This window comes from Oryctolagus cuniculus, chromosome 19, assembly GCF_051225735.1.
Source record: "Oryctolagus cuniculus isolate XC-2025 breed Fujian yellow rabbit chromosome 19, ASM5122573v1, whole genome shotgun sequence".
Classification (NCBI taxonomy): domain Eukaryota; kingdom Metazoa; phylum Chordata; class Mammalia; order Lagomorpha; family Leporidae; genus Oryctolagus; species Oryctolagus cuniculus.
Window position 1 is genome coordinate 7,300,549 of NC_142885.1, and position 21,933 is coordinate 7,322,481.

General features: G+C 47.5%; 1 protein-coding gene across 10 annotated transcripts in view; it reads right to left on the minus strand.

Moving 5' to 3' along the window:
• The window catches only part of USP42 (ubiquitin specific peptidase 42), a 51,525-nt gene that overhangs the window by 13,578 nt on the left and 16,014 nt on the right, over nt 1-21,933 (minus strand). For 6 of the 10 annotated variants that reach the window (XM_051838979.3, XM_051838981.3, XM_070064373.2 and 3 more), the window contains 6 exons: nt 9,712-9,822; nt 5,155-5,257; nt 3,849-3,916; nt 3,079-3,149; nt 1,520-1,602; nt 454-565 (listed from right to left, as the gene is read on the minus strand). In XM_051838979.3, coding sequence (XP_051694939.3) covers nt 454-565; nt 1,520-1,602; nt 3,079-3,149; nt 3,849-3,916; nt 5,155-5,257; nt 9,712-9,822 — 548 coding nt within the window. Of the gene's footprint in view, nt 1-453; nt 566-1,519; nt 1,603-3,078; nt 3,150-3,848; nt 3,917-5,154; nt 5,258-8,640; nt 8,748-9,711; nt 9,823-21,933 lie in introns of all 10 variants that reach the window. The other 4 variants (XM_089320907.1, XM_070064376.2, XM_070064375.2 and 1 more) reach the window with 3 other exon arrangements.

Consider the following 21,933-nt stretch of genomic DNA (forward strand, 5'->3'; position numbering starts at 1 on the left):
GTTACGGAATAAGAACACTGGACATCACTATCACATTTAAATAACCCCCGAACGGCCTACTCGCTCCTCCTGCACATACTGCCTGTCAGCAGACAGGTGCACCAGCAAGAAGGCAGACTGTGATGAGAGTGGCAGGACCAAGCAGGAGTCCTGTTTGGATTCCGAGTTCCTGTATGCCTCATGACCATGGAAACCAAGAATTGATTACGGAGTCCAAATGCAGACAGCACTTGCCAATTTTATCAGCAAGTCTAGTCAGCTAAAAATCCAGGAAGCACTCATCTCAAAGTACTGGCTCAATTCTTAAACTTTTTTCTTGCTTCCAATTTCTGGAAGAATTTAGACAATCAGTCAACAAAACTGTCCAGTGAGGTCACTTACAACCTTTAATATCCATTGCCCCTTGAGCCTTCACAGGCTCAACACAGAAAATCAGTCATAACATCCACATACCTTAGCGATCTTTCCACCAGTAAAATTCGCAAAGCGTTTCAGAGAAAGCGTAAGAACGTTAGAGGACCTGTGTATAGTGAATCTCTTTGATGCGGGAACCATCTTTTTACACCTTGCAATAAACAAAAGATTACAATCAATATGGATTATTTACTGGCGATTTAGTCTTTCCCTTGTCATTTCTCTGAGACACTGTCAAGTTTCCAAAGAAGGCTGACTATATGAGAAGCAACACCCTCTTCCACCAACAGTGAAAATAGTAAAATTAAAAATACAGAGAGAAACTGCTTAATTAGCCTAAAAGGGAAAAAATGAGATAATTCTGAAATACAAAGCTACACAGGCCACCATGAATACTAAATTTAGGGTAATTCAGTTCAAAACAAACTGGACAACAAACATTTTCAAGATATTAATCTTGTGAAATAATGCCCTATCTAAATACAAGAGAAAGAAAAACAAACATTAGAAATGCTAATATAATTTAAAACAAAGGATAAATCCCTGTGGCCTGAGAGACCAGAAGGGAGCCTCTTCCCTCCAAGGTGAGTACATGACGATAAAAGATACTACCCAGCTACAAGGTGGAAATCCTCTTAAAATATAGGACACAAAGGTTTCTTAAAAACTGGTTCTTGATTTTATAGGGAAGTAAGTATCCAAAATCAGAGGTTTCCAGCAGCCAAGACCCCAAACCCAGGCCACCCTCCAACCCAGGGACAGAGCTGTTCCCAACCTGCGAGGAAGTGGCTCTTCACCCGACTTCAAGCCCTGTCAACAAGTCAGCAGACGGCTGCTCACCAGCCTGCCACAGCGTGAAAAGCACTCCGGAGTCAGGGACCCAGAGGTGAGCGGAAGTGCTCTCCTCACGCAACACCTGCCCCGCAAGGAGGCGCCAGTCCCCCAGGGCACAGAGCTGCTGGTCTCGGAGGTGCGCACTGAGAAGCGGCATGCTCTGTGTCTGGCTTTGGCCAGCAGGGCTAAGGCAAACTGCCGGCCCATTCTGATGCCCCAGACCCTCCCACCACGCCTGCCCTATGCCCCCACGGAGTCACCACCAGCGTACTTGCTGCATTTGTAGGAGTTCTCTCCGTCCAGCTGTTCTGGCTTCACAAACTGCTCCAAGGCCTTGTTCACGCTCTGAGCAGCCTGGGACAAGAAACAACACATGCATGTCACACGCAGCCAAGTGACCAAGGCAGAACCACAGGCTGAGCTGAGAAAGCAAATAATTATGTAAAAAGAAAAATTTCCTTTACTTTCTTCACTTTTCCCCATCTGTACACCTAATCTCCTCTCACTAAATACAAGCAGATTAAAGGAACAAAAATATATAAACAGGCTGCTAGCTACACCATCACTCAAAATAGCATAAAACTGGAAATAAAACAAGTATCTATGAAAGAATCAAGCCATAGATTACGGTACATCCACTGCTGGACCGCCACACGAATACCCACAGAACACACGTGTAATAGCAACAAGTCCAAACAGTATTAGACAAATCACCAAGTGGCCAAACCAGACCAGGCAAAATCTCATTTTTTTATACAAAGTAAACAATGGGGGACAGCATTGAGGTACAGCAGGTAAAGCCACCACCTGCGACACTGGCATTCCATACAGGCGCCAGTCCGAATCCTGGCTGTTCTACTTCCGATCCGGCTCCCTGCAAAAACAACAGAAGATGGCCCAAGTGCTTGGGCCCCTGCACCCGGAATAAGCTCCTGGCTCTGGACCGTTGTGGCCATTTGCAGAGTGACCAATGGATGGAAGATTTCTGTCTCTCCTCCCCCAACCCTGTAAACTCTGCCTTTCAAATAATTCAGTATTTAAAAGAAAATGAAAAAGTACACCATATATTCTGGAGAAGACACACCAAGCTGCTCCAAGCTCCGGGCTGCGGTCTGGCACGCGCTGCTGTGCCGCTGGCACCATGAGCAGGAGCCGCAGCCGCATCAGAAGCTCAAGGACAACAAAAATGTAGAGCTCAGGAAATGCAAGAAGCAAAAGTTTCTGAAGAACACCAACCGCCTGTGACTGGTTAATAAGCCATCAAATCCAGCTTTATTAGACTTATTAAAGGAAGTTAAAGGTGGGCCAGCGCCATGGCTCACATGGCTAATCCTCCGCCTGCGGCGCCAGCATCCCATGTGGACACCAGGTTCTAGTCCCGGTTGCTCCTCTTCCAGGCCAGCTCTCTGCTGTGGCCCGAGAAGGCAGTGGAGGATGGCCCAAGTGCTTGGGCCCTGCACCCCATGGGAGACCAGGAGAAGCACCTAGCTCCTGCCTTCGGATCAGTGCAGCGCTGGCCGTAGCGGCCATTTGGGGAGTGAATCAACAAAAGGAAGACCTTTCTCTCTGTCTCTCTCTCTCACTGTCTGGAACTCTACCTGTTTAATAAATTTAAAAAATTTTTTTAAAAAATGAAGTTAAAGGTGATAAAAAGATTGCTTTTTTATAATGTCTATTTTTTAAGCTTAAATAATCATCTCCAAAGGAAATCTTATCAAAGTAAGCACTTCAATTCATATTCTCTAACAAGTTAAATTATATATAAACTATAAATACACAATTAAAGCAAAACAACATTTTTAAAACTACAACAAGAATGATCAAATTTACCTTTATCTCCAATGTAATATCAAGATATGGATCAAAAGTATCTGAAACGCCCTTACAATTCAAACACTTGACTGAAATAAAAATAAAATGCAAAGGATTAGGAAAGTGTAACCATGATGGCGATACCAACTACTGAAACAGAATACAAATATTGTTTCAAAACCAAAAATTGTACAAAGTATAATTTTTCTGCATCAGAATGAGCAAAACAACTTTTTGAAATTAAGTGTCATGACCCTGGCCTCTTACGCACTAATGGCTGGAATATAAGCTGGTTTATCTTAGAAGGACAACAAGGCGGTACTGCAATGTCAAGTACACACACTCTGTGATCCAGAAGGTCTACACAGAGAATCTGTGGTGTGGGTAGGTGGCTGGCGGGGTGGATGCACACACACATACATGCTTCCACACAGTCTAAGGGCACGTGGCATGGGCATTCATGAAGCAGTGATGGTAGTAATGCCACCAAAAACAAAACAGCAACAACCTGAAGAGCCATCAACAGGGAGCTAAGGTAAGTAAAATACAATTGCAGCTGTGAAAGACCCTGTTAGACGTCCTTGTGCTGAACTGTAAAAGAGGAAAATAAACGCAATACCACAGTGTGTCCCCAGTCACACTGCAGACCGTCACAGGCCCCTGGGGAGCAAGCCCGGCAGCCTGGGCTGGACCGCAGGTGTGCTCTGCATGAACACGCTTCCGGGGCTTGCACTCTGTGAAACCAAATGCATGCATCACTTGATGTACTTTTACAAGCAAAAATTTACCTCTAGATCTTAGGTATCCGCCAAATATCTGACAAACAAGCGTGGTGGCCTGGGTGTGTCTGTCTAATCTGAAAAACATTCAAACAGTGACATGGGAGAAGAGCTCTACAAAAGATATGGATGACATGACCAGATTTTAAAAGCACACGCATTTTAGAATTCAAATAGGAGACCCAGGAAAAAATAAAGCCATCAGTACAGGTGGCAGACAGAGAGCAGTCCTCCCAGCCAGCACACTGCAGGGGTGGGACGAGTGCAGGAGAGGCAGGGTAGCAGGGACTGCGTTACCAAGGGTCCAGAAACGAAGGCCGGAGGGGAGAAGGGAGGAGAGGAGGAGAGAGAGGGAGAGAAAAAGGAGGGAGGTCATGGCCTACTGGGTAAAGCTGCCACCTGTGATGCTGGCATCCCATAATGGCACTGGTATGAGTCCCTGCTGCTCTACTTATGACCCAGATCCTGCAAAAGCAGCAGAAGATGGCTCAAGTGCTTGGGCCCCTGAACCTAGGTGGGAGACCTGTAGGAAGCTCTGGGCACCGCCCCAGGCATTGTGGCCATTTAGGAAGTAAACCAATGGATAGAAGACCTCTGTCTCTCCCTCTCTGTAACTCCACCTTTCAAATAAATAAAACAAATTAAAAAAAAAAAAAAAAAAAGAAGAAGAAGGAAGAGGAGGGAGAGGGACAGGAAACAAAAACCAAAAAGGTTTCCCAGGCTGCAGGTCAACAGTGAAAGGTCAGGCACGACCAGAAAGGAGACGCAGTGAACTGCAGAGGTGTGCCGACACACAGCTGGGGCAGGAACTTGGCAAAGCAGTTAAGACACTACTTGCCACGCTAGCATTCCCTAGCACAGTGCCTGGGCACAGTGCTGGCTCTGCTTCTGATCCCCGCTTCCTGCTGAGGCACACCCTGGGAGTCTGGAGGTACTCAATACTGCGGTCCCTGCAGCCAAGGGGAAACCCGAATGAGTTCTAGACTCTTGGTTTCCACCGGACCAGCCCCCGCTCTGGGGGCATTTGGGAGTGAACCAACAGATGGGAGCACTCACTTTTTTTTCTCTCTTCAATAAATTAAATAAATTTTTTAAAATATCAAAATTCATTTCCTGACATTAAATTCAAATTGTTATGGTGGGTATACTTTTGTAAGTTCCAACTATCTTAAAATAATGCAAACCAGCTGGGAAGAGGCCACGCAGAACCAAAGGTAAAGACAACACAGGACCCTGGCTTCTAGCATGAAGACAAGGCCAGGCCGGGCAGCAGAGAAGCGAGAAGCGGCCCTGACCGGTGCTCTCTGGTACTCACTTATTGCTGCCATTTAAGCACGCCTTTTGCATAGCATCAACAGTGTACTGAAGGAATTCATGGGCATCCTCTTGGTTTCCAAAACGGAAGTGCCTAGCTATCCCTGTGAAATGCAAGGACAAGGTGCAGTCACCACACATGACATGCCCAACCGCACCCCACAGAGTTACACCTTGTGAACTAGACTGGACAGAAAAACCCCTGAATAAATACTTTGCAGAGAAACTGCACTGACATAAGCTTCCCTAACAACGGCCAGGACTGTGTCCTGTACACCGCTAAGAGCCCACAGAGGCTACACGTTTGAGGGTCCAGGGAGTAGCTGCCCTTGTACCTTCAGTTAATTCATGACAGCACAGCTCAAAGTCCAACATCAGCTACACTGTCCTAAAAGTCTGTCCAAGGGCCAGCATCGCATTGTGGCTCAGCAGGTAAAGCCGCCACCTGTGACACAGGCATCCCATATGTGCACTGGTTCAGGTGCTGGTGGCTCCACTTCCCACCTAGCTCCCTGCTAATGGACTGGGGAGGCAGTGGAAGATGGATCATTTGTTTGGGCCCCTGCCACCCAAGTAGGAGGCCTGGATGGACCTCCAGGCTCCTGGCTTCAGCCTGGCTCAGCCGTGGCTGTAGCAACCATCTGGGGAGTGAAACAGCAGATGGAAGACCTCTCTCTCTTTCTTTAATTCTTTTAAATAAATTAATTAATTTAAAAAAAAAGAAAGTTCTATCCCAAGGACCTCCTCAGCTGCACAGCGGCATTTCAGTGCTATTTCTAACTAATCAGTTAAGACCAAATCATTCTATAAAAGTTATAATTGAAAACGTAGCGGCCGGCGCCGCGGCTCACTAGGCTAATCCTCCGCCTAGCGGCGCCGGCACACCGGGTTCTAGTCCCGGTCGGGGCGCCGGATTCTGTCCCGGTTGCCCCTCTTCCAGGCCAGCTCTCTGCTATGGCCAGGGAGTGCAGTGGAGGATGGCCCAGGTGCTTGGGCCCTGCACCCCATGGGAGACCAGGAAAAGCACCTGGCTCCTGGCTCCTGCCATCGGATCAGCGCGGTGCGCCGGCCGCAGCGCGCCGGCCGCGGAGGCCATTGGAGGGTGAACCAACGGCAAAGGAAGACCTTTCTCTCTGTCTCTCTCTCTCACTGTCCACTCTGCCTGTCAAAAAAAAAAAAAAAAAGAAAAAAAGAAAACGTAGCACAAAAGTATGACTAATATCACAAAACATACTGAATTTTATGTGTATGAATATACATCAATATATACTAGCTTCAATCACACAAAATTTCTAACATTCCACCAGTCTGGGCCTACAAAGAAGGACAAATTTCACGATTCAACCATGTGTGTTTATTTGTGAATGTTTGCATACACACTCACAAAGCAACATTTTTTTAAAGGCTAGGTTTAGGGGCTGGTGTAAGCACAATGGGTTAAACCACCACCTGCGACACTGCATCCCATGAGCACAGGTTCAAGTCCCGGCTGTTCCACTTCCAATCCAGCTCCCTACTAATGCACCTGGGAGAGCAGCAGAAGATGGTTCAAGTGCTTGGGTCCCCACCACCCATGTGGGAGAGGTCCAGATAAAACTTCAGGCTCCCGGCTTTGGCTTGGCCCAGCCACGGCCATTTCAGCCACTTGGGGAATGAACTGGTAGATGGAAGACTTTTCTCTTTTTCTTTCTCAGATGGAAATCAGTCAATCTCTCTCTCTCCTCCATACTCTCTCTCTCTGTACCTCTATCTTTCAAATAAATAAATCCTTAAGAAAGAAAACCACTAGGTTTAAAAATGTTACTCATGCTTGTTACCATGGACAAAAATAAATATATGCATAAACAGTCAAAATCTGTTCCGGCAAAAATTCTACCAGGACCCAATAATCTTTTAAATACTGTTGCACTGTCTCCTCAAGTGTCAACCATGCCAAGAGCCAATATATTCTTTTCTTAAAAAAAAAAAAAAAAAACTAAAATTTATTTGAAAAAGGCCGGCACCACAGCTCAACAGGCTAATCCTCCACCTAGCAGCGCCGGCACACCAGGTTCTAGTCCTGGTCGGGGCACCGGATTCTGTCCCAGTTGCCCCTCTTCCTGTCCAGCTCTCTGCTGTGGCCCGGGAGGGCAGTAGAGGATGGCCCAAGTGCTTGGGCCCTGCACCCGCATGGGAGACCAGGAGAAGCACATGGCTCCTGGCTTCAGATCAGCGCGATGTGCCAGCCACAGCGTGCCAGCCGCAGCGCGCCGGCCACGGCGGCCATTGGAGGGTGAACCAACGGCAAAGGAAGACCTTTATCTCTGTCTCTCTCACTGTCCACTCTGCCTGTCAAAAAAAAAAAAAAAAAAAAAAAAATCTGAAAGGCAGTTATAGCGGGTGGGGGTGGGGGGGACACAGACAGCACAACAGATCATTCTCACACCTGCTGGTTCACTCTCCAAATGGCTACAACAGCTGGGGCTGAGCCAGGCTGAAGACAGGAGCCAGGAGCTTTGTCACATGGGTGGCAGAGGCCCAAGAATTTGGGCCTTCTTCCATTGCTTTCCCAGGTACATTGGCAGAGAGCTGGATCAGAAGTGGAGCATGGGCCAGTGCTATGCTGTGCTGTAGCGGGTGAAGCCTCCACCTGCAGTGCCAATATCCTCTATGGGCGCCAGTTCAAGTCCCGGCTGCTCCACTTGCAATCCAGCTTCCTGTTAATGTGCCTGGGAAAGCCATGGAAAATGGCCAAGTCCTTGGGCTCCTGCACTCACATGAGAGACAGCGGAAAAAGCTCCTGGCTCCTGATCGGCAGCTCTGGCCATTGCGGCCGTGTAGGGAGTGAACCAGTGGGAGGAAGTTCGATCTCTCCAACTCTGCCTTTCAAATGAGCAAATAAATCTTTACCAAAAATAAAAAGAGTGAGATAGCTGGGATTTGAACAGCACTCATATGGGATGCCAGCAAAGCAGGCAGCGGCTTCACCTGCTGTGCCACAGTACCAGACCCACAGCAAATGTAATCTTTAATCTCTGGCAGCTTTTTAGACAAAAGGATTATAGTTTGTAACTAGTTATGCGCCACTATAGTTAACCAACTATATGTCACACTAAGAATTATAGTTTTTACTTGCATGCATCTTTATTACAACTTAAACTGATATAAAAATTTGCTCAAAAACCCACAGAAAATGCCTAATAAGAAATCTCAGGCACCCTATTTAAACTTCAAACAGAAAAAGTAAAGTTTGTCTACAAATCTGCTTAGCTATGGTTATAAATTTTTAAGAGTAAAAATGTGATGTTAACAAGTCCTGTCACTATGCATAGTGTGGCAGTACTTCACCACAGTGGAACAGGGCGGGTACTTGGAGCAGCGGTTATGTTACCACTTGGGATGCCTGCAACCCATGTCAGAGTGCTGGGCTACTGTCCCAGCTTCCTGCTTACATACAGCTTGAGAGGCAGCAGATAAAAGCTCAACAACTCGGATCCCTGCCACCCACCTGGATGGAATTCTGGGCTCTTGGCCTTGGTCTGGCCCAGCCACGGCCATTGCCGGCATTTGGGGAGAGAATCAGCGGATGTAAGATTTTTCTCTATATCTCACTGCCTTTCAAAAAAAATAAAAATCAAGGGGTCAATGTTTGCTGTGGTTAGGTCGCTGCTTGGGACACACGCACCCGTGTCAGTGTGTCTGCTTAAAGTCCTATCTCTGCTTCAGACTCAGCATCCTGCTCACACACACCCTGGGAGGCAGCAGATGATGGCTCACATAGTTGAGGCTCTGCCACCGACACAGGAGACCCAGATGGAGTTACGGGCTCCTGGCTTTGGCCTGACCCAGCCCTGGCTGTTGAGAGCATTTGGGAAGCAAACCAGCAGATGGAAGATCTTTCTTTCTCTCTGCTTTCAAATAAAATGAAATAAATGTTTAAAACTTTACAAAAAGTGGGGCTGGCGCTCTGGCACAGTAGGCTAAGCCTCCACCTGTGGCACCAGCATCCCACGCGGGCGCCAGTTCATGTCCTGGCTGCTCCTCTTCTGATCCAGCTCATCCCAGGAAAGTAATGGAAGATGGCCCAGGCACTTGGGCCCCTGCACCCACGTGGGAGACCCAAAGGCAGCTCCTGGCTCCTGGCTTTGGATCAGCCATTGTGGCCATCTGGGGAATGAACCAGCGGATGGAAGACCTTTCTCTGTCTTTCCCTCCCTTGGTCTGTAATTCTACCTCTCAAAGTCTTTAAAAATTTTTACAAAAAGAAAATAATATCACAGTCTTTTCTGAAATTCGACCATCTAGGAAAAAAATATTAAAAAATAATTTTATTTATTGACAAGCAGAATTTAAAATAATGTAATAAAATCTGCTTATATTAAATTGAATATTGTTTTCCTTATATTGTATCTTTGGTTCACAGTTTCAAAATGAATATGGGAATTATTTAACTAAAAATGTTATGAAATACAGATCTCCATGTGTAATCAAACACACTTCTTTGTTTTCTAATACACGAGAGGCCATTAGACTAAGTAGCTAATAACTGCTCACACAAACCGCCCCGGGTGATACTTACGCCGCATCTCATTGATGACGAACATGGGTTTGATAACATCCCCAGGATTACTGAGTGCCTGGGTAATATGTGCTTGCATTGTGCACATCATACAAAATCCTTCTGCATGACCTGAAAGACAGCAGATGATAGCCCTCCAAATTAGCACACATGACTGCCTATGCAATGAAGATCATTCACAGAAGGGGGCGCACTCCTGCAAGGCAACAGTAATGGCTAAGTGCATGCACTGAGCTATCTACTTCCAGTCACAGCCACTTAATTCTCTCACGGACCTCAGGGATAAGAACACTGGCTCTGTTCCACAAGAGAGGAGAAAGGCTCAGGGAGCCCAAACTTCGCCCCCGTCAAAAGGCTCTTCTGTCACAGACACAGACTCCAATCACACTCTTAAGGCTGGTGCTCTTGGCTGTCCTCTGGCCTCCGAGAGGAGTCTCCCTTGACTGCCTTGGTCTCACCGCAGGGGCTGCACACGGCTGTGTGAATACCTTGGCTCTGCTGGCCTCCTAGACAGCCCCTGCTGTGTGCTCTTGTCTGCTTTTTTAACACATTTATTTAAATGTAAAAATCATTCTTAGGGCGGGCTGAGGCTCACTAGGCTAATCCTCCACCTAGCGGTGCCGGCACACTGGGTTCTAGTCCCGGTCAGGGCGCCGGATTCTGTCCCGGTTGCCCTTCTTCCTGTCCAGCTCTCTGCTGTGGCCCAGACAGGCAGTGGAGGATGGCCCAGGTGCTTGGGCCCTGCACCCCATGGGAGACCAGGAGAAGCACCTGGTTCCTGGCTTCGGATCAGCGCGGTGCGCCGGCCACAGCGTGCCAGCCATGGCGGCCATTGGAGGGTGAACCAACAGCAAAAGGAAGACCTTTCTCTCTGTCTCTCTCACTATCCACTCTGCCTGTCCAAAAAAAAATCATTCTTAGCTCACGCTAACAAGTGCTCCTGGCATCAGGTATCTACTAAGCAGCCTAAAAAAGTAGAAGGTATCCCCCAAGCAAGAGGCCCCCAAACACCAAGAGCACTGGGGCTGAGAAGCTGCCCGAGATTAAGGGATGCTTGGAACTCACCTAATAAAGGCTCAGAAGCCTCAAGAGGATTAAACTATTTCCAATTAACCAGCCCACAGCAATGCTCAAAAATACTTAACGTAACAGAAAAATAATTCTAGGACCAACAACAAAAAACTCATAATGTCTGGCACCTAATCAAAAAGCAGAAATCATGCAAAAACGCAGGACTGAGCAGTAACAAGGATAAAGCAAACAGAAATGATACAGACAATAGTACGGGGAAACATGGCATTTTAAAAAATATTATGCATATGTTCATATGTTCAAGGAGGTGAAAAAGACAAGGGCATGTTAAGGAGCAAATGGGAACTGATCCAAATCTACACCTGGACAGCACAATCTCTGGGATGAAGAACACACCAGCAGGATTATCACAGATCAGACACCATGGGAGAGAAGGTTAATGAACTTGAGATAATCATGATGGACAGAACATGTTCATAATGAAACACAAAGAGGAAAATTTCAGAATAACAACAGATAAACTAAGAGCGAGCTCTGGGACAACTTCAAGTTGTCCCCAGTATCCGTGTGCTTGGACTGAGGAAGGGACAGAACGCCCGCTCCAGAAACAGCAATCACCACTCCGGGAGAGCACTAGGGAGGGTTCCGGGGGACGGAGTGGCTCTGCACCCACTGCTGGGAGCTGGCGGTTCACAGGTGCTAGCTCCAAATCAGAGCACTTCACACCAGAAAACTTTTACTCTATGTTAAGTGTAAAAATAAAAATGGTTTTGTATAACCAAATGTCGTCTGTTTTGATGGAAACGGTAACACCTAGATCTAAGAACATAAAGCCTACACCACAGAAACATGAAGAAAACTGCAAAGAACTATCCACACTGCCTAAGACTGGGGATAAGAGCATCGTAAGAGCGGTTAGAGATAAAAACATGAAGTACACAGGAACAAAGGTAAAAGTGACAGTGACAGTGACATCTTGTCAGAAACAACACAGGCCAGTAGACAGTGGAGCAACACTTTTCACATATTAAAAGAAAAATAATGTCAACAGAGGATTCTCTACTCCACAAAAACAACTGCTTCAAAAAACAATAAAGGCCAACACTGTGGTACAGCACATAAAACTGCAGCCTGCAAAGCCAGTATATGATATGGGTGCCAATCTGAGTCCCAGCTGCTCCACTTCCGATCTGTCTCCCTGCTAATGGCCTGTGAAAACCAGGAGACAATGGCTGAACTGCTTGGGCCCCTGCCGTCCACATGGGAGACCTAGAAGCAACTCCTGGCTTCAGCCTGGCCCAGCCTTAGCCATTGTGGCCATCAGCAGAGTAAACCAGCGAATAGAAGATCCCTCTGTGTGTGTGTGTGTGTGTGTGTGTGTGTGTCACTCTTTGTGTAACTCTAAAATTTAAAAAGAAAAAATCTGAGCCAGCGCCATGGCTCTATAGGCTAATCCTCCCCCTGCGGTGCTGGCACACTGGGTTCTAGTCCCGGTCGGGGCACGGGATTCTGTCCCGGTTGCCTCTCTTCCAGGCCAGCTCTCTGCTGTGGCCAGGGAGTGCAGTGGAGGATGGCCCAAGTGCTTGGGCTCTGCACCCCATGGGAGACCAGGAGAAGCACCGCCGCAGAGCAGCAGCCACTGGAGGGTGAACCAATGGCAAAAGGAAGACCTTTCTCTCTGTCTCTCTCTCTCTCTCACTGTCCACTCTGCCTGTCAAAAAAAAAAAAAAAAAAAAAAATCTGAAAAAGAAAGAAAAGGAACTCCTACTTCCAGGAAGGTGGAAAAGAGGCAGTTTTCCCTACTCCTCCTACCAAGCACAACCAAAAATCCCTAAGCGTCATGTGTAAAGCAAGCATAAAGGCAATGAGGAAGAGAGAGAAGAGGAGAGACAGCCAGAGACAGACCTCAGGGCCCAAGCAAGACATGGTGATGAGTTAGCTCCCTGGTAGGAGCAGAAGAAGTCAGCAACCCAGACACACACAAAATGCACACAGCAGAGCTCAAAGCAAACTTGCCTGCTCCCTCCAGTGCAAGAAAGGAAAGGGGTGTCCTGGCACAGCAGAAAATCTCTAGGAAAACTGCTCCAGGCCAGTCTCCACGTATGTACGTGTGTATTTTTTCCATGTAAATAAAAGCCTTTCTGGGGGCCAGCTCATAGCACTACAGGTTAAACTGCCACTTGCAATGTGGGGGATCCCTTATCAGAGCACCAGTTACAGTCCTGCTTGCTTCACCTCCAATGTAGTTTCCTGCTAATGGGCAGTGGATGACGGTCCATGTGCCTGGGCCCCTGCCACCCATCTGAAACCGGGACAGAGCTCCTGGATTCTGGCTTTGGCCAGTCCTAGCTGTTGTAGCCACTTGGGGAGTGAGCCACTGCATGGAAGATTTCTCTGCTCTCTCTCTCTCTCTGATAGCTCTGCCTTTCAAATAAACACATCTTTACAAACAACAGATTTCTGGCTGGGGAGAGCCTGCTCCTCCCAGGTAGCTGATCCTCAATGACAGCAAAGAACTCGGCCTGTTAGGCAGCTTCCCGCCACCTTCAACATCCCAGGGCCAGGTCCAAGGAGACAAGGGACCATGTCTAGGGATTAGAACCCCATGAGATTACTCAGACGGGCCAATCCTAACCTTGTTCCCCTGTCCTGCCTTGTGTTTCCTGCAGAAACCTCAATGAAGGCTCAAGTCTAACTCTCTCCTCTCATCCCCCCATCTGCCACAGACCTTCCTCCTGTCTCCGAGACTCACAAAATAAGCTTTATTTTTTATTTCTTTAAAGATTTACGGGGCTGGCACTATGGCACAGCGGGTTAAAGCCCTGGCCTGAAGCGCCGGCATCCCATATGGGCACCGGTTCACATCCCGGCTGATCCTCTTCCGATCCAGCTCTCTGCTATGGCCTGGGAAAGCATTAGAGGATGCCTCAAGTCCTTGGGCCCCTGCACCCACGTGGGAGACCTGGAGGTGGCTCCTGGCTTTGGATCAGCACAGTTCTGGCCGTTGCGGCCATCTGGGGAGTGAACCAGTGGATGGAAGACCTCTCTCTGTCTCTACCTCTCTCTGTAATTCTGTCTTTCAAATAAATAAATAAAATAAATCTTTAGAAAAAAAAATTTACTGGAGCCGGCACTGTGGCGCAGTAGGTTAATCCTCCAGTGCCAGCATCCCATATGGGTGCCAGTTTTAGTCTCAGCTGCTCCTCTTCCAATCCAGCTCTCTGCTGTGGCCTGGGAAAGCAGAAAATGGCCCTAGTGCTTTGGCCCTTGCAGGCATTTGGGAGACCTGGAAGAAGCTCCTGGCTCCTGGCTTTGGATCAGCTCAGCTCTAGCTGTTGCAACCATTTGGGGAGTGAACCAGCATACGGAAGACTTTTCTGTCTCTCCCTCTCACTGTCTGTAACTCTCTCAAATAGATCAATAAAATCTTAAAAAAAAAAATTTACTTATTTGAAAGGCAGAATTAGAGAGAACGAGCAAGAGCCACCTTCCATCTGCTGGTTCACTCCCTAAATGGCCACAATGGCCGGAGACTCTCCTGTGTCTCTTCTTGTGACCACAGTGGACTGCTCGTCACATAACAGAATACAAAAGACAGCCCAACACCACAGAAAAATTATGGCCCCACCTCTGCTCACACCAGCAAAAGCCAACATCCAGGTGCACTGCAGGGCCCCCCACCATGGGGACATGTCAGAAAAGGGGCGGGGCTGGGAGCCGCCTCCTCAGTGGTGTTGGCAAGGAGCCTGCGGGGAGCAAAGCCTGCCCCTAACCCACAACAAAGACTCACGTCTCCAGCCTCTCCTCTCCAACCCCTTGCCCCAGGGCCAGAGGTAGGACTTCCCCGCTTCCGCCATCACACAGAGGTACAAAGACCATGTGGGGAACAGAGCTTCACTCCTATGCAGCGAGAACAAGAAGCTCCAACTACTTCCTTGGATGCCAATGGAGGCCAAGGGGGAAACCAGACGCCTTCACCCAACAATTTCCTCTCTGCCTAAGCAGTGTCAGAGAAAGCTAGTTACAGCTAAACAGAAGTCAGATGAGATCAAGTGCCTTCTAACACTGAATAAAAATACCCAGGATTCAACTATCACTCCTCACGTCGAGAACCAAGAATCTCTCAAAAATTAGAACACTGTGTAAGAGGTAATATTTAAAAGAACCCTAAGAGGAGGAGAGTGAAGGTATGTAGGGAGATGACACTGTGCCTACACTTCCCTAAAGCAGTGAAGTGACTATGTTATACGTGGGTACTTCAAAAAGCGTCATGGAAAATACAAATTAAAAGAAGTTTGTTGGGGCCTGCACTGTGGCACAGTAGGCTAAGCCTCTGTCTGTAGCACTAACATCCCATATGGGCTCCTCTTCCAATCCAGCTCTCTGTCATGGCCTGGGAAAGCAGTAGAAGATGGCCCAAGTGCTTGGGTGCCTGCACCACATGGGAGATGCAGAGCAAGCTTCTGGCTCTTGGCTTCAGATTGGCTCAGCTCCAGCTGTTGTGGCCACTTGGGGAGTGAACTACCACTTTTTCTCTGTCTCCACCTCTCAAGTAAATAATTAAAAAAATTAAAAAAAAAAAAAAGTTTTGTGGCTAGTGCTGTGGTGTAGCAGGTAAAACCACCATCTGCGACCCTGGCATCCCACATGGGCTCAGGTCCCTGTCATGGCGGCTCTGGTTTTTTTTGTGTGTTTTTTCTTCTAGGATTTATTTATCTACTTGAGAGAGGCAGAGTTACATGAAGAAACAGGAAGAGGCACAGAAGAAGGCCTTCCATCGCTGGTTCACTCCTCAAATGCTGCAAAGGCCAGAGCCTGGCCAATCCGAAGCTAGGAGCTTCTTCCGGGTCTCCCAGTGGGTACAGGGACCCAAGCACTTGGGCGGTCTTCACTGCTTTCCCAGGCCATCAGCAGGAGCTGGATGGGAACTGGAGCAGCTGGGACTTGAGTTGGCACCCATATAGTATGCCGGCACTGCAGGCAGATGCTTAGGCGACTGTGCCACAGAGCCAGCCTCTCAGCTGCCCCATTTCTGATCTGGCTCCCTCCTAACGGCCTGGGGAAAGCAGAAGATGGCCCAAGTATTTGGGCCCCTGCCACCCATGTGGGAGACTTGGAAGAAACTCCTGGCTTTCTCCTGGCCCAGCCGTGGCCATTCCATCTAGGAGTGAACCAACAGATGGAAGATCTCTCCGAATTTCAAGATAAATTTTAAGAGAGAGAGAGTGCCATGTCACACAGACAGTAATTTTTTAGAAAGCAAGAGTGGGTATATTAACATCGGACCAACAAGACTTCGGAGCAGCGAAAGCCACCGGAGAGGAGCATTATATGACGTCAAGGCCGATCCTCAACAGGTCTGTACTGAACAACAAAGCTGCAAGACACACCACAGAGAGCCGGCCCCGTGCGCACTATTCCTCACACCAGCTGCCTGAATAACCCAAGAGACAATCAGCAAAGACATGGAAACCATCACCACCGCACCAGGCTCCAGACCCGATAGACTCTGACTGCACACCCCACCCCACACACCAAGAGCAAAACACATCTGATTCAAATGTTCACAGAGCACACACCAAGACAGGCCATACTGTGGGCCACACACAAAGAAGTTCTCAACAATCTGACAGAATTAAAATCATAAAGAATGAGTTCTTCAACCACAACGTGACTCAAACTACCCATTAGTAAGGGGTAAGAAAATCTCCAAATTCCTAGAAACTAAGTAACACATTTCTAAATGTGATCCAAGGGGCCAGCACCATGGCACAGCAGGTTAAAGCCCCAGCCTGAAGCGCTGGCATCCCATATGGGTGCCGGTTCTAGTCCTGGCTGCTCCACTTCCAATCCAGCTTCTTTACTATGGCCTGGGAAAGCAGTGAAGATGGCCCAAGTCCTTGGGCCCCTGCACCCACTTGGAAGACCCAGAAGAAGCTCCTGGCTCCTGGCTTCGGATCAGCTCAGCTCTGACCGTTGCAGTCATTTGGGGAGTGAACCAGTGGGATGGAAGACCTTTCTGTGCACAGCTCTACTTTTCTCTGTAACTCTTTCAAATAAATAAAATAATTCTTAAAAATAAGAAAAAAAAATTAAAAATAATAAAAAATAAAAATAAATGTGATCCAAGAGTGAGTCTAAGAACAGGCACTGCGGTGCAGCGAGCCGTCGCTTGGGACACTCATGTCCCATGCTGGAGCACCAGTTCAAGTCCTGACTACTCCACTTCAGACCCATTTCCCTGCAAATGGGCACTAAAAGCAGTGGATGAAGGCGCATATACATGCACTCCTGCCAACCACAGGGAGACCCATATGGAGTTCCTGGCTCCTGACTTCAGTCTGGCCCAGCACTGGCTTGTTGTGGCTATTTGGAGAGTGAACCGGTGGGAGGAAGATCTGTTTTCTGTCTCTATATTATCTGTCCCTTCTCAAGGCAGGGGGTGGGTAAGACGGACTGAATGAAAAGACAATATATCAACAATTTTGGGACAAACCTAAATCAGTGCTGAGTAGAAATTTATAGCAATTACTAACAGCAAGAATGAAACTGTACAATGAATCAGTACAGACCATTCAAATATCAAAGAATAATAAGAAAGTACAATGACTAATCTTAAAATAATCAATTTAACAACTAACTTAAAAGAAATGGACCAATTCCTGAAAAAAGAAAACCAGTACAACTCACCCAGCAGGAAAAAAAAAAAAATTCTGAACTGAGCAGCCCTATGTCTATCCAGGACACCAATTTTTAATTTAAAAATTGCCCAAATGTCGCCGGTGCCGCGGCTCACTAGGCTAATCCTCCGCCTTGTGGCGCCGGCACACCGGGTTCTAGTCCCGGTTGGGGCGCCGGATTCTGTCCCGGTTGCCCCTCTTCCAGGCCAGCTCTCTACTGTGGCCCGGGAGGGCAGTGGAGGATGGCCCAAGTACTTGGGCCCTGTACCCCATGGGAGACCAGGAAAAGCACCTGGCTCCTGGCTCCTGCCATCGGATCAGCGCGGTGCGCCGGCCGCAGCGCGCCGGCCGTGGCGGCCATTGGAGGGTGAACCAACGGCAAAGGAAGACCTTTCTCTCTGTCTCTCTCTCTCACTGTCCACTCTGCCTGTCAAAAAAAAAAAAAAAAAAATTGCCCAAATGAAATCTCTAGGCCCAGATGGTTTCATCAGAGAATCCTACTAAATGTTTTAGTAAGATCATCAACCCTACACAATCTCTTCCAAGAAACAGGAAAAGAAGTAAACATCCCAAATCCTGACAGCACAGAAACAAAATCACAGACCTGTAGTGCCCATGGAGTACAGATGTAAAAATCCTTAGAAAATACTAGCAAAGAAAATGTGGCCAAAGGGGTGGGCCTTAGCCTAGTGGCTACCATCTCCCACATCAGAGCACCTGAGCTCAATGCCCAGCTTCCTGCTAATGCAGACCCTGGAAGGCAGCAGTGACTGCTCAATTAACTGGGTTCCGGCCACCCCCGTCAGACACCTGGATGCACTTCCCGGCTCCTCTTCTAGGCCCTGGGAAACCAAACCAGCAAATGGGAGCTCTGTCTCACTAACTCAATTTTTTTTTTTTTTTTAGATTTATTTATTTATTTGAAAGTCAGAGTTACACAGAGAGAGGAGAGGCAGAGAGAGAGAGAGGTCTTCCATCCACTGGTTCACTCCCCAGTTGGCCGCAACAGCTGGAGCTGCGCCGATCCAAAGCCAGGAGCCAGGAGCTTCTTCTGGGTCTCCCATGTGGGGGCAGGGGCCCAAGCACCTGGGCCATCTTCTACTGCTTTCCCAGGCCATAGCAGAGAGCTGGACCGGAAGTGGAACAGCCAGATCTCGAACCAGTGCCCATATGGGATGCTGGTACTTCAGTCCAGGGCGTTAACCCGCTGCCCCACAGCACCGGACGCCACTCCATTTTTTTAATAGCAATTACATATAAAGAATTACACACCATGACTAAATGGAGTTTATACCAAGCATGCAAAAGTAACTCAACACTGGAAAAATTAAGCTATGTAAATCACCATATTAACAGTCTTCAACCAATGAAATCCACCATATTAATAAGCCTAAAGAAATACCACATGAACAGACTCAAGTAGATGCTGAAAAAGCATCTGACAAAAATCAGCACACATTCAAGATTAAAAGGGAAAAAAGGAACCAGAGAAACAGCAACAGAGGACTTTCCTTGACTTGGTGAAGGGTATCTATCAAAACACCTACAGCTAACAAACTGAATGCTTTTCCCCTAAAATCAGAAAAGAGGCACGAACGTCTGCTCTTACTATTCAACGGTGCTGCAATTCTGCCCACTGAAGTAGGAGAAGGAAATCAACAGGTGAGACAGGCAAGTCAAGAAGTGAAACGTTCCCTATTTGCAGGACATGATGGCCTACACAGAAAATTTCAAAGAATTGTAAACAAACAAACAAAAAACTACCTGGAACTTGTGAGTTCCACAACATGCTAGGAAATAAGATCAACATATGTGCCCTTATACACTCACAACGTATGTAAGGACCACAATGAAAAATACAATACCACTTAAAATTCTAAAATATACATAGAAATAAAACAGCTAAGCATAAATGTAACAAAACAACATATATATTTACAGACACAAGACTTGTACACTGAAAACCACATACCATTGACAAAACAAAGCAAAGAGGAATAAAATAAATGAAAAGACCTGCCATGTTCATGGACTGGAAATGCAAACAAAGCAAAGATTTAATTCTTCCCAAATTGAGAAACAGATTCCATCTAATTCCTATCAAAATCCCAACAAGATATTTTGTAGTCACAGAAAAAATTATTCTATAATTTACATGGAAATTAAAGAAACTAGAATAGCTAAAACTATTTTTCAAAAATAAGTAAAAAGGGGCCGGTGCTGTGGTGTACTGGGTAAAGCTACCGCCTACAGTGCCGGCATCCCATATGGCACCAGCTCGAGTTCCGGCTGCTCCACTTCTGATCCGGCTCCCTGCTACAGCCTGGGAGAGCACTGAAAGATGGCCCAAGTCCTTGGGCCCCTGCACCCACGTGGGAGACCTGGAAGAAGCTCCTGGATCCTGGCTTTGGTTCGGCACAGCTCCGGCCATAGCGGCCAACTGGGGAGTGAACCAGTGGATGGAAGACATATTTCTGTGTTACTCTGCCCTTCACACAAATACATAAATCTTTTAAAAAAATAAGTACAAGGAATCATTCTACCCAACGTCAAGATTAATACATAGCTACAATAATACAGAACAAAGAGACAGATACAGTAACAGAACAGATGGCCCAGAAACAGACCCGCACAAATGTGCCCAAGTGATTTTTTACAACACCCAATTGCAACGCAATAGCTGACGCTGGACATCAGCCCGCAGACAAAAACAACTAATAACTTAAGCCTCACATTTATACAAAAATTAACCCAAAGTAGATCACAAACTTTGTAATTTATATAAAACTTACAGGAGACATGTAAAACTTATTGAAAAAAATAGAAGAAAATCTTTAGGATCAGCGGTAAGGCAAGATCTTCAACTTGACACTAAAAGCACAATCCATAAAAGAGAAGAAAAAAAAGCAATAAACTGAACTTCATCAGCCCTAACCACTGAAGCCAAATCAAGGGTGAACCAGCAGATTGAAGGTTGATCTCTTTTTCTATGTGTATCTAACTCTGCCTTTCAAATAAATAAATCCTAAAAAAAAAAAAAAAAAAAGTTAAAAACTTCTGACCAGAGCTGGATTTGTGGTATACCGAGCTAAGCTGCCACCTGCACTGCCTACATCCCGTACTAGAGCATGGATTCTAATCCCTGGCTGTGCGCTGTGGTACAGCAGGTAAAGTCAGGACCTGCAGTGCCGGCAGCCCACACGGGAGCCAGTTTGAGTCCCAGCTGCTCCACTTCCGATCCAGCTCTCTGCTGTGGCCTGGGATAGCAGTGGAGGATGGCCCAAGCCCTTGGGCCTCTGCACCCGCGTGGGAGACCTGGAGGAGGCTCCTCGCTCCTGGCTTTGGATTGGCACAGCTCCGGCCACTGCAGCCAACTGGGGAGTGAACCAGCGGATGAAAGACCTTTCTCTCGCTCTCTCTACCTCTCCTTCTCTTTCTGTGTGACTCTTTCAAGTAAATAAATAAATCTTAAAAAAAAAAAAAAAAAATCCCTAGCTGATCCGCTTCTGAGTCAGACCCCTGCTAGTGTGCCTGGCAAAGCAGTGGAAGACAGCCCCTGCCACCCACGCAGGATGGCGCTACCGGCCCATGGTTTAGCCTCACCCAGCCCTGATCACTAGTCATTATAGGAGTGAATCAGCATAAGGAAGATCTCTCTCTCTCTCCTTCCTCTTCAAATAAACAAATAAATCTTTAAAATGTGCACACATATATAAAATAAAAAATTCTGGGCCAGCACCATGGCTCAATAGGCTAGTCCCAGTTGGGGCGCCGGATTCTGTCCCAGTTGCCCTCTTCCAGGCCAGCTCTCTGCTGTGGCCAGGGAGTGCAGTGGAGGATGGCCCAAGTGCTTGGGCCCTGCACCCCATGGGAGACCAGAAGCACCTGGCCCTGGCTCCTGGCTTCAGATCAGCATGGTGCGCCGGCTGCAATGCGCTGGCCGCAGTGGCCATTGCGGGGTGAACCAACGGAAAAGGAAGACCTTTCTCTCTGTCTGTCTACTCTGCCTGTCAAAAAAAAAAAAAAATTCTGGCTTTTGTCTGTGATGATTAATGGAATAAAAACAGATACACAGACCAATGGAACAGAATAGAGAATGTGGAAATAAATCCACTCATCTACAATCAATTTGCAACCAAAGCAGGAAGCATACATATTACAGAAAGGCACTTGGTGTCGTAGTGGCATGTTTACTGTAGCACTGCTCACAGGAGCCCAGTTATGGGATCACCCTAGGTGTCCACTGACAGACAGGTGTCCAAGGGTGCCTGATGCAGCACTGTGTGTAAAACAAAAACCTGGCCGGCGCCGCGGCTCACTAGGCTAATCCTCCGCCTTGCGGCGCCGGCACACCGGGTTCTAGTCCCGGTAGGGGCGCCGGATTCTGTCCCGGTTGCCCCTCTTCCAGGCCAGCCCTCTGCTGTGGCCAGGGAGTGCAGTGGAGGATGGCCCAGGTGCTTGGGCCCTGCACCCCATGGGAGACCAGGAAAAGCACCTGGCTCCTGGCTCC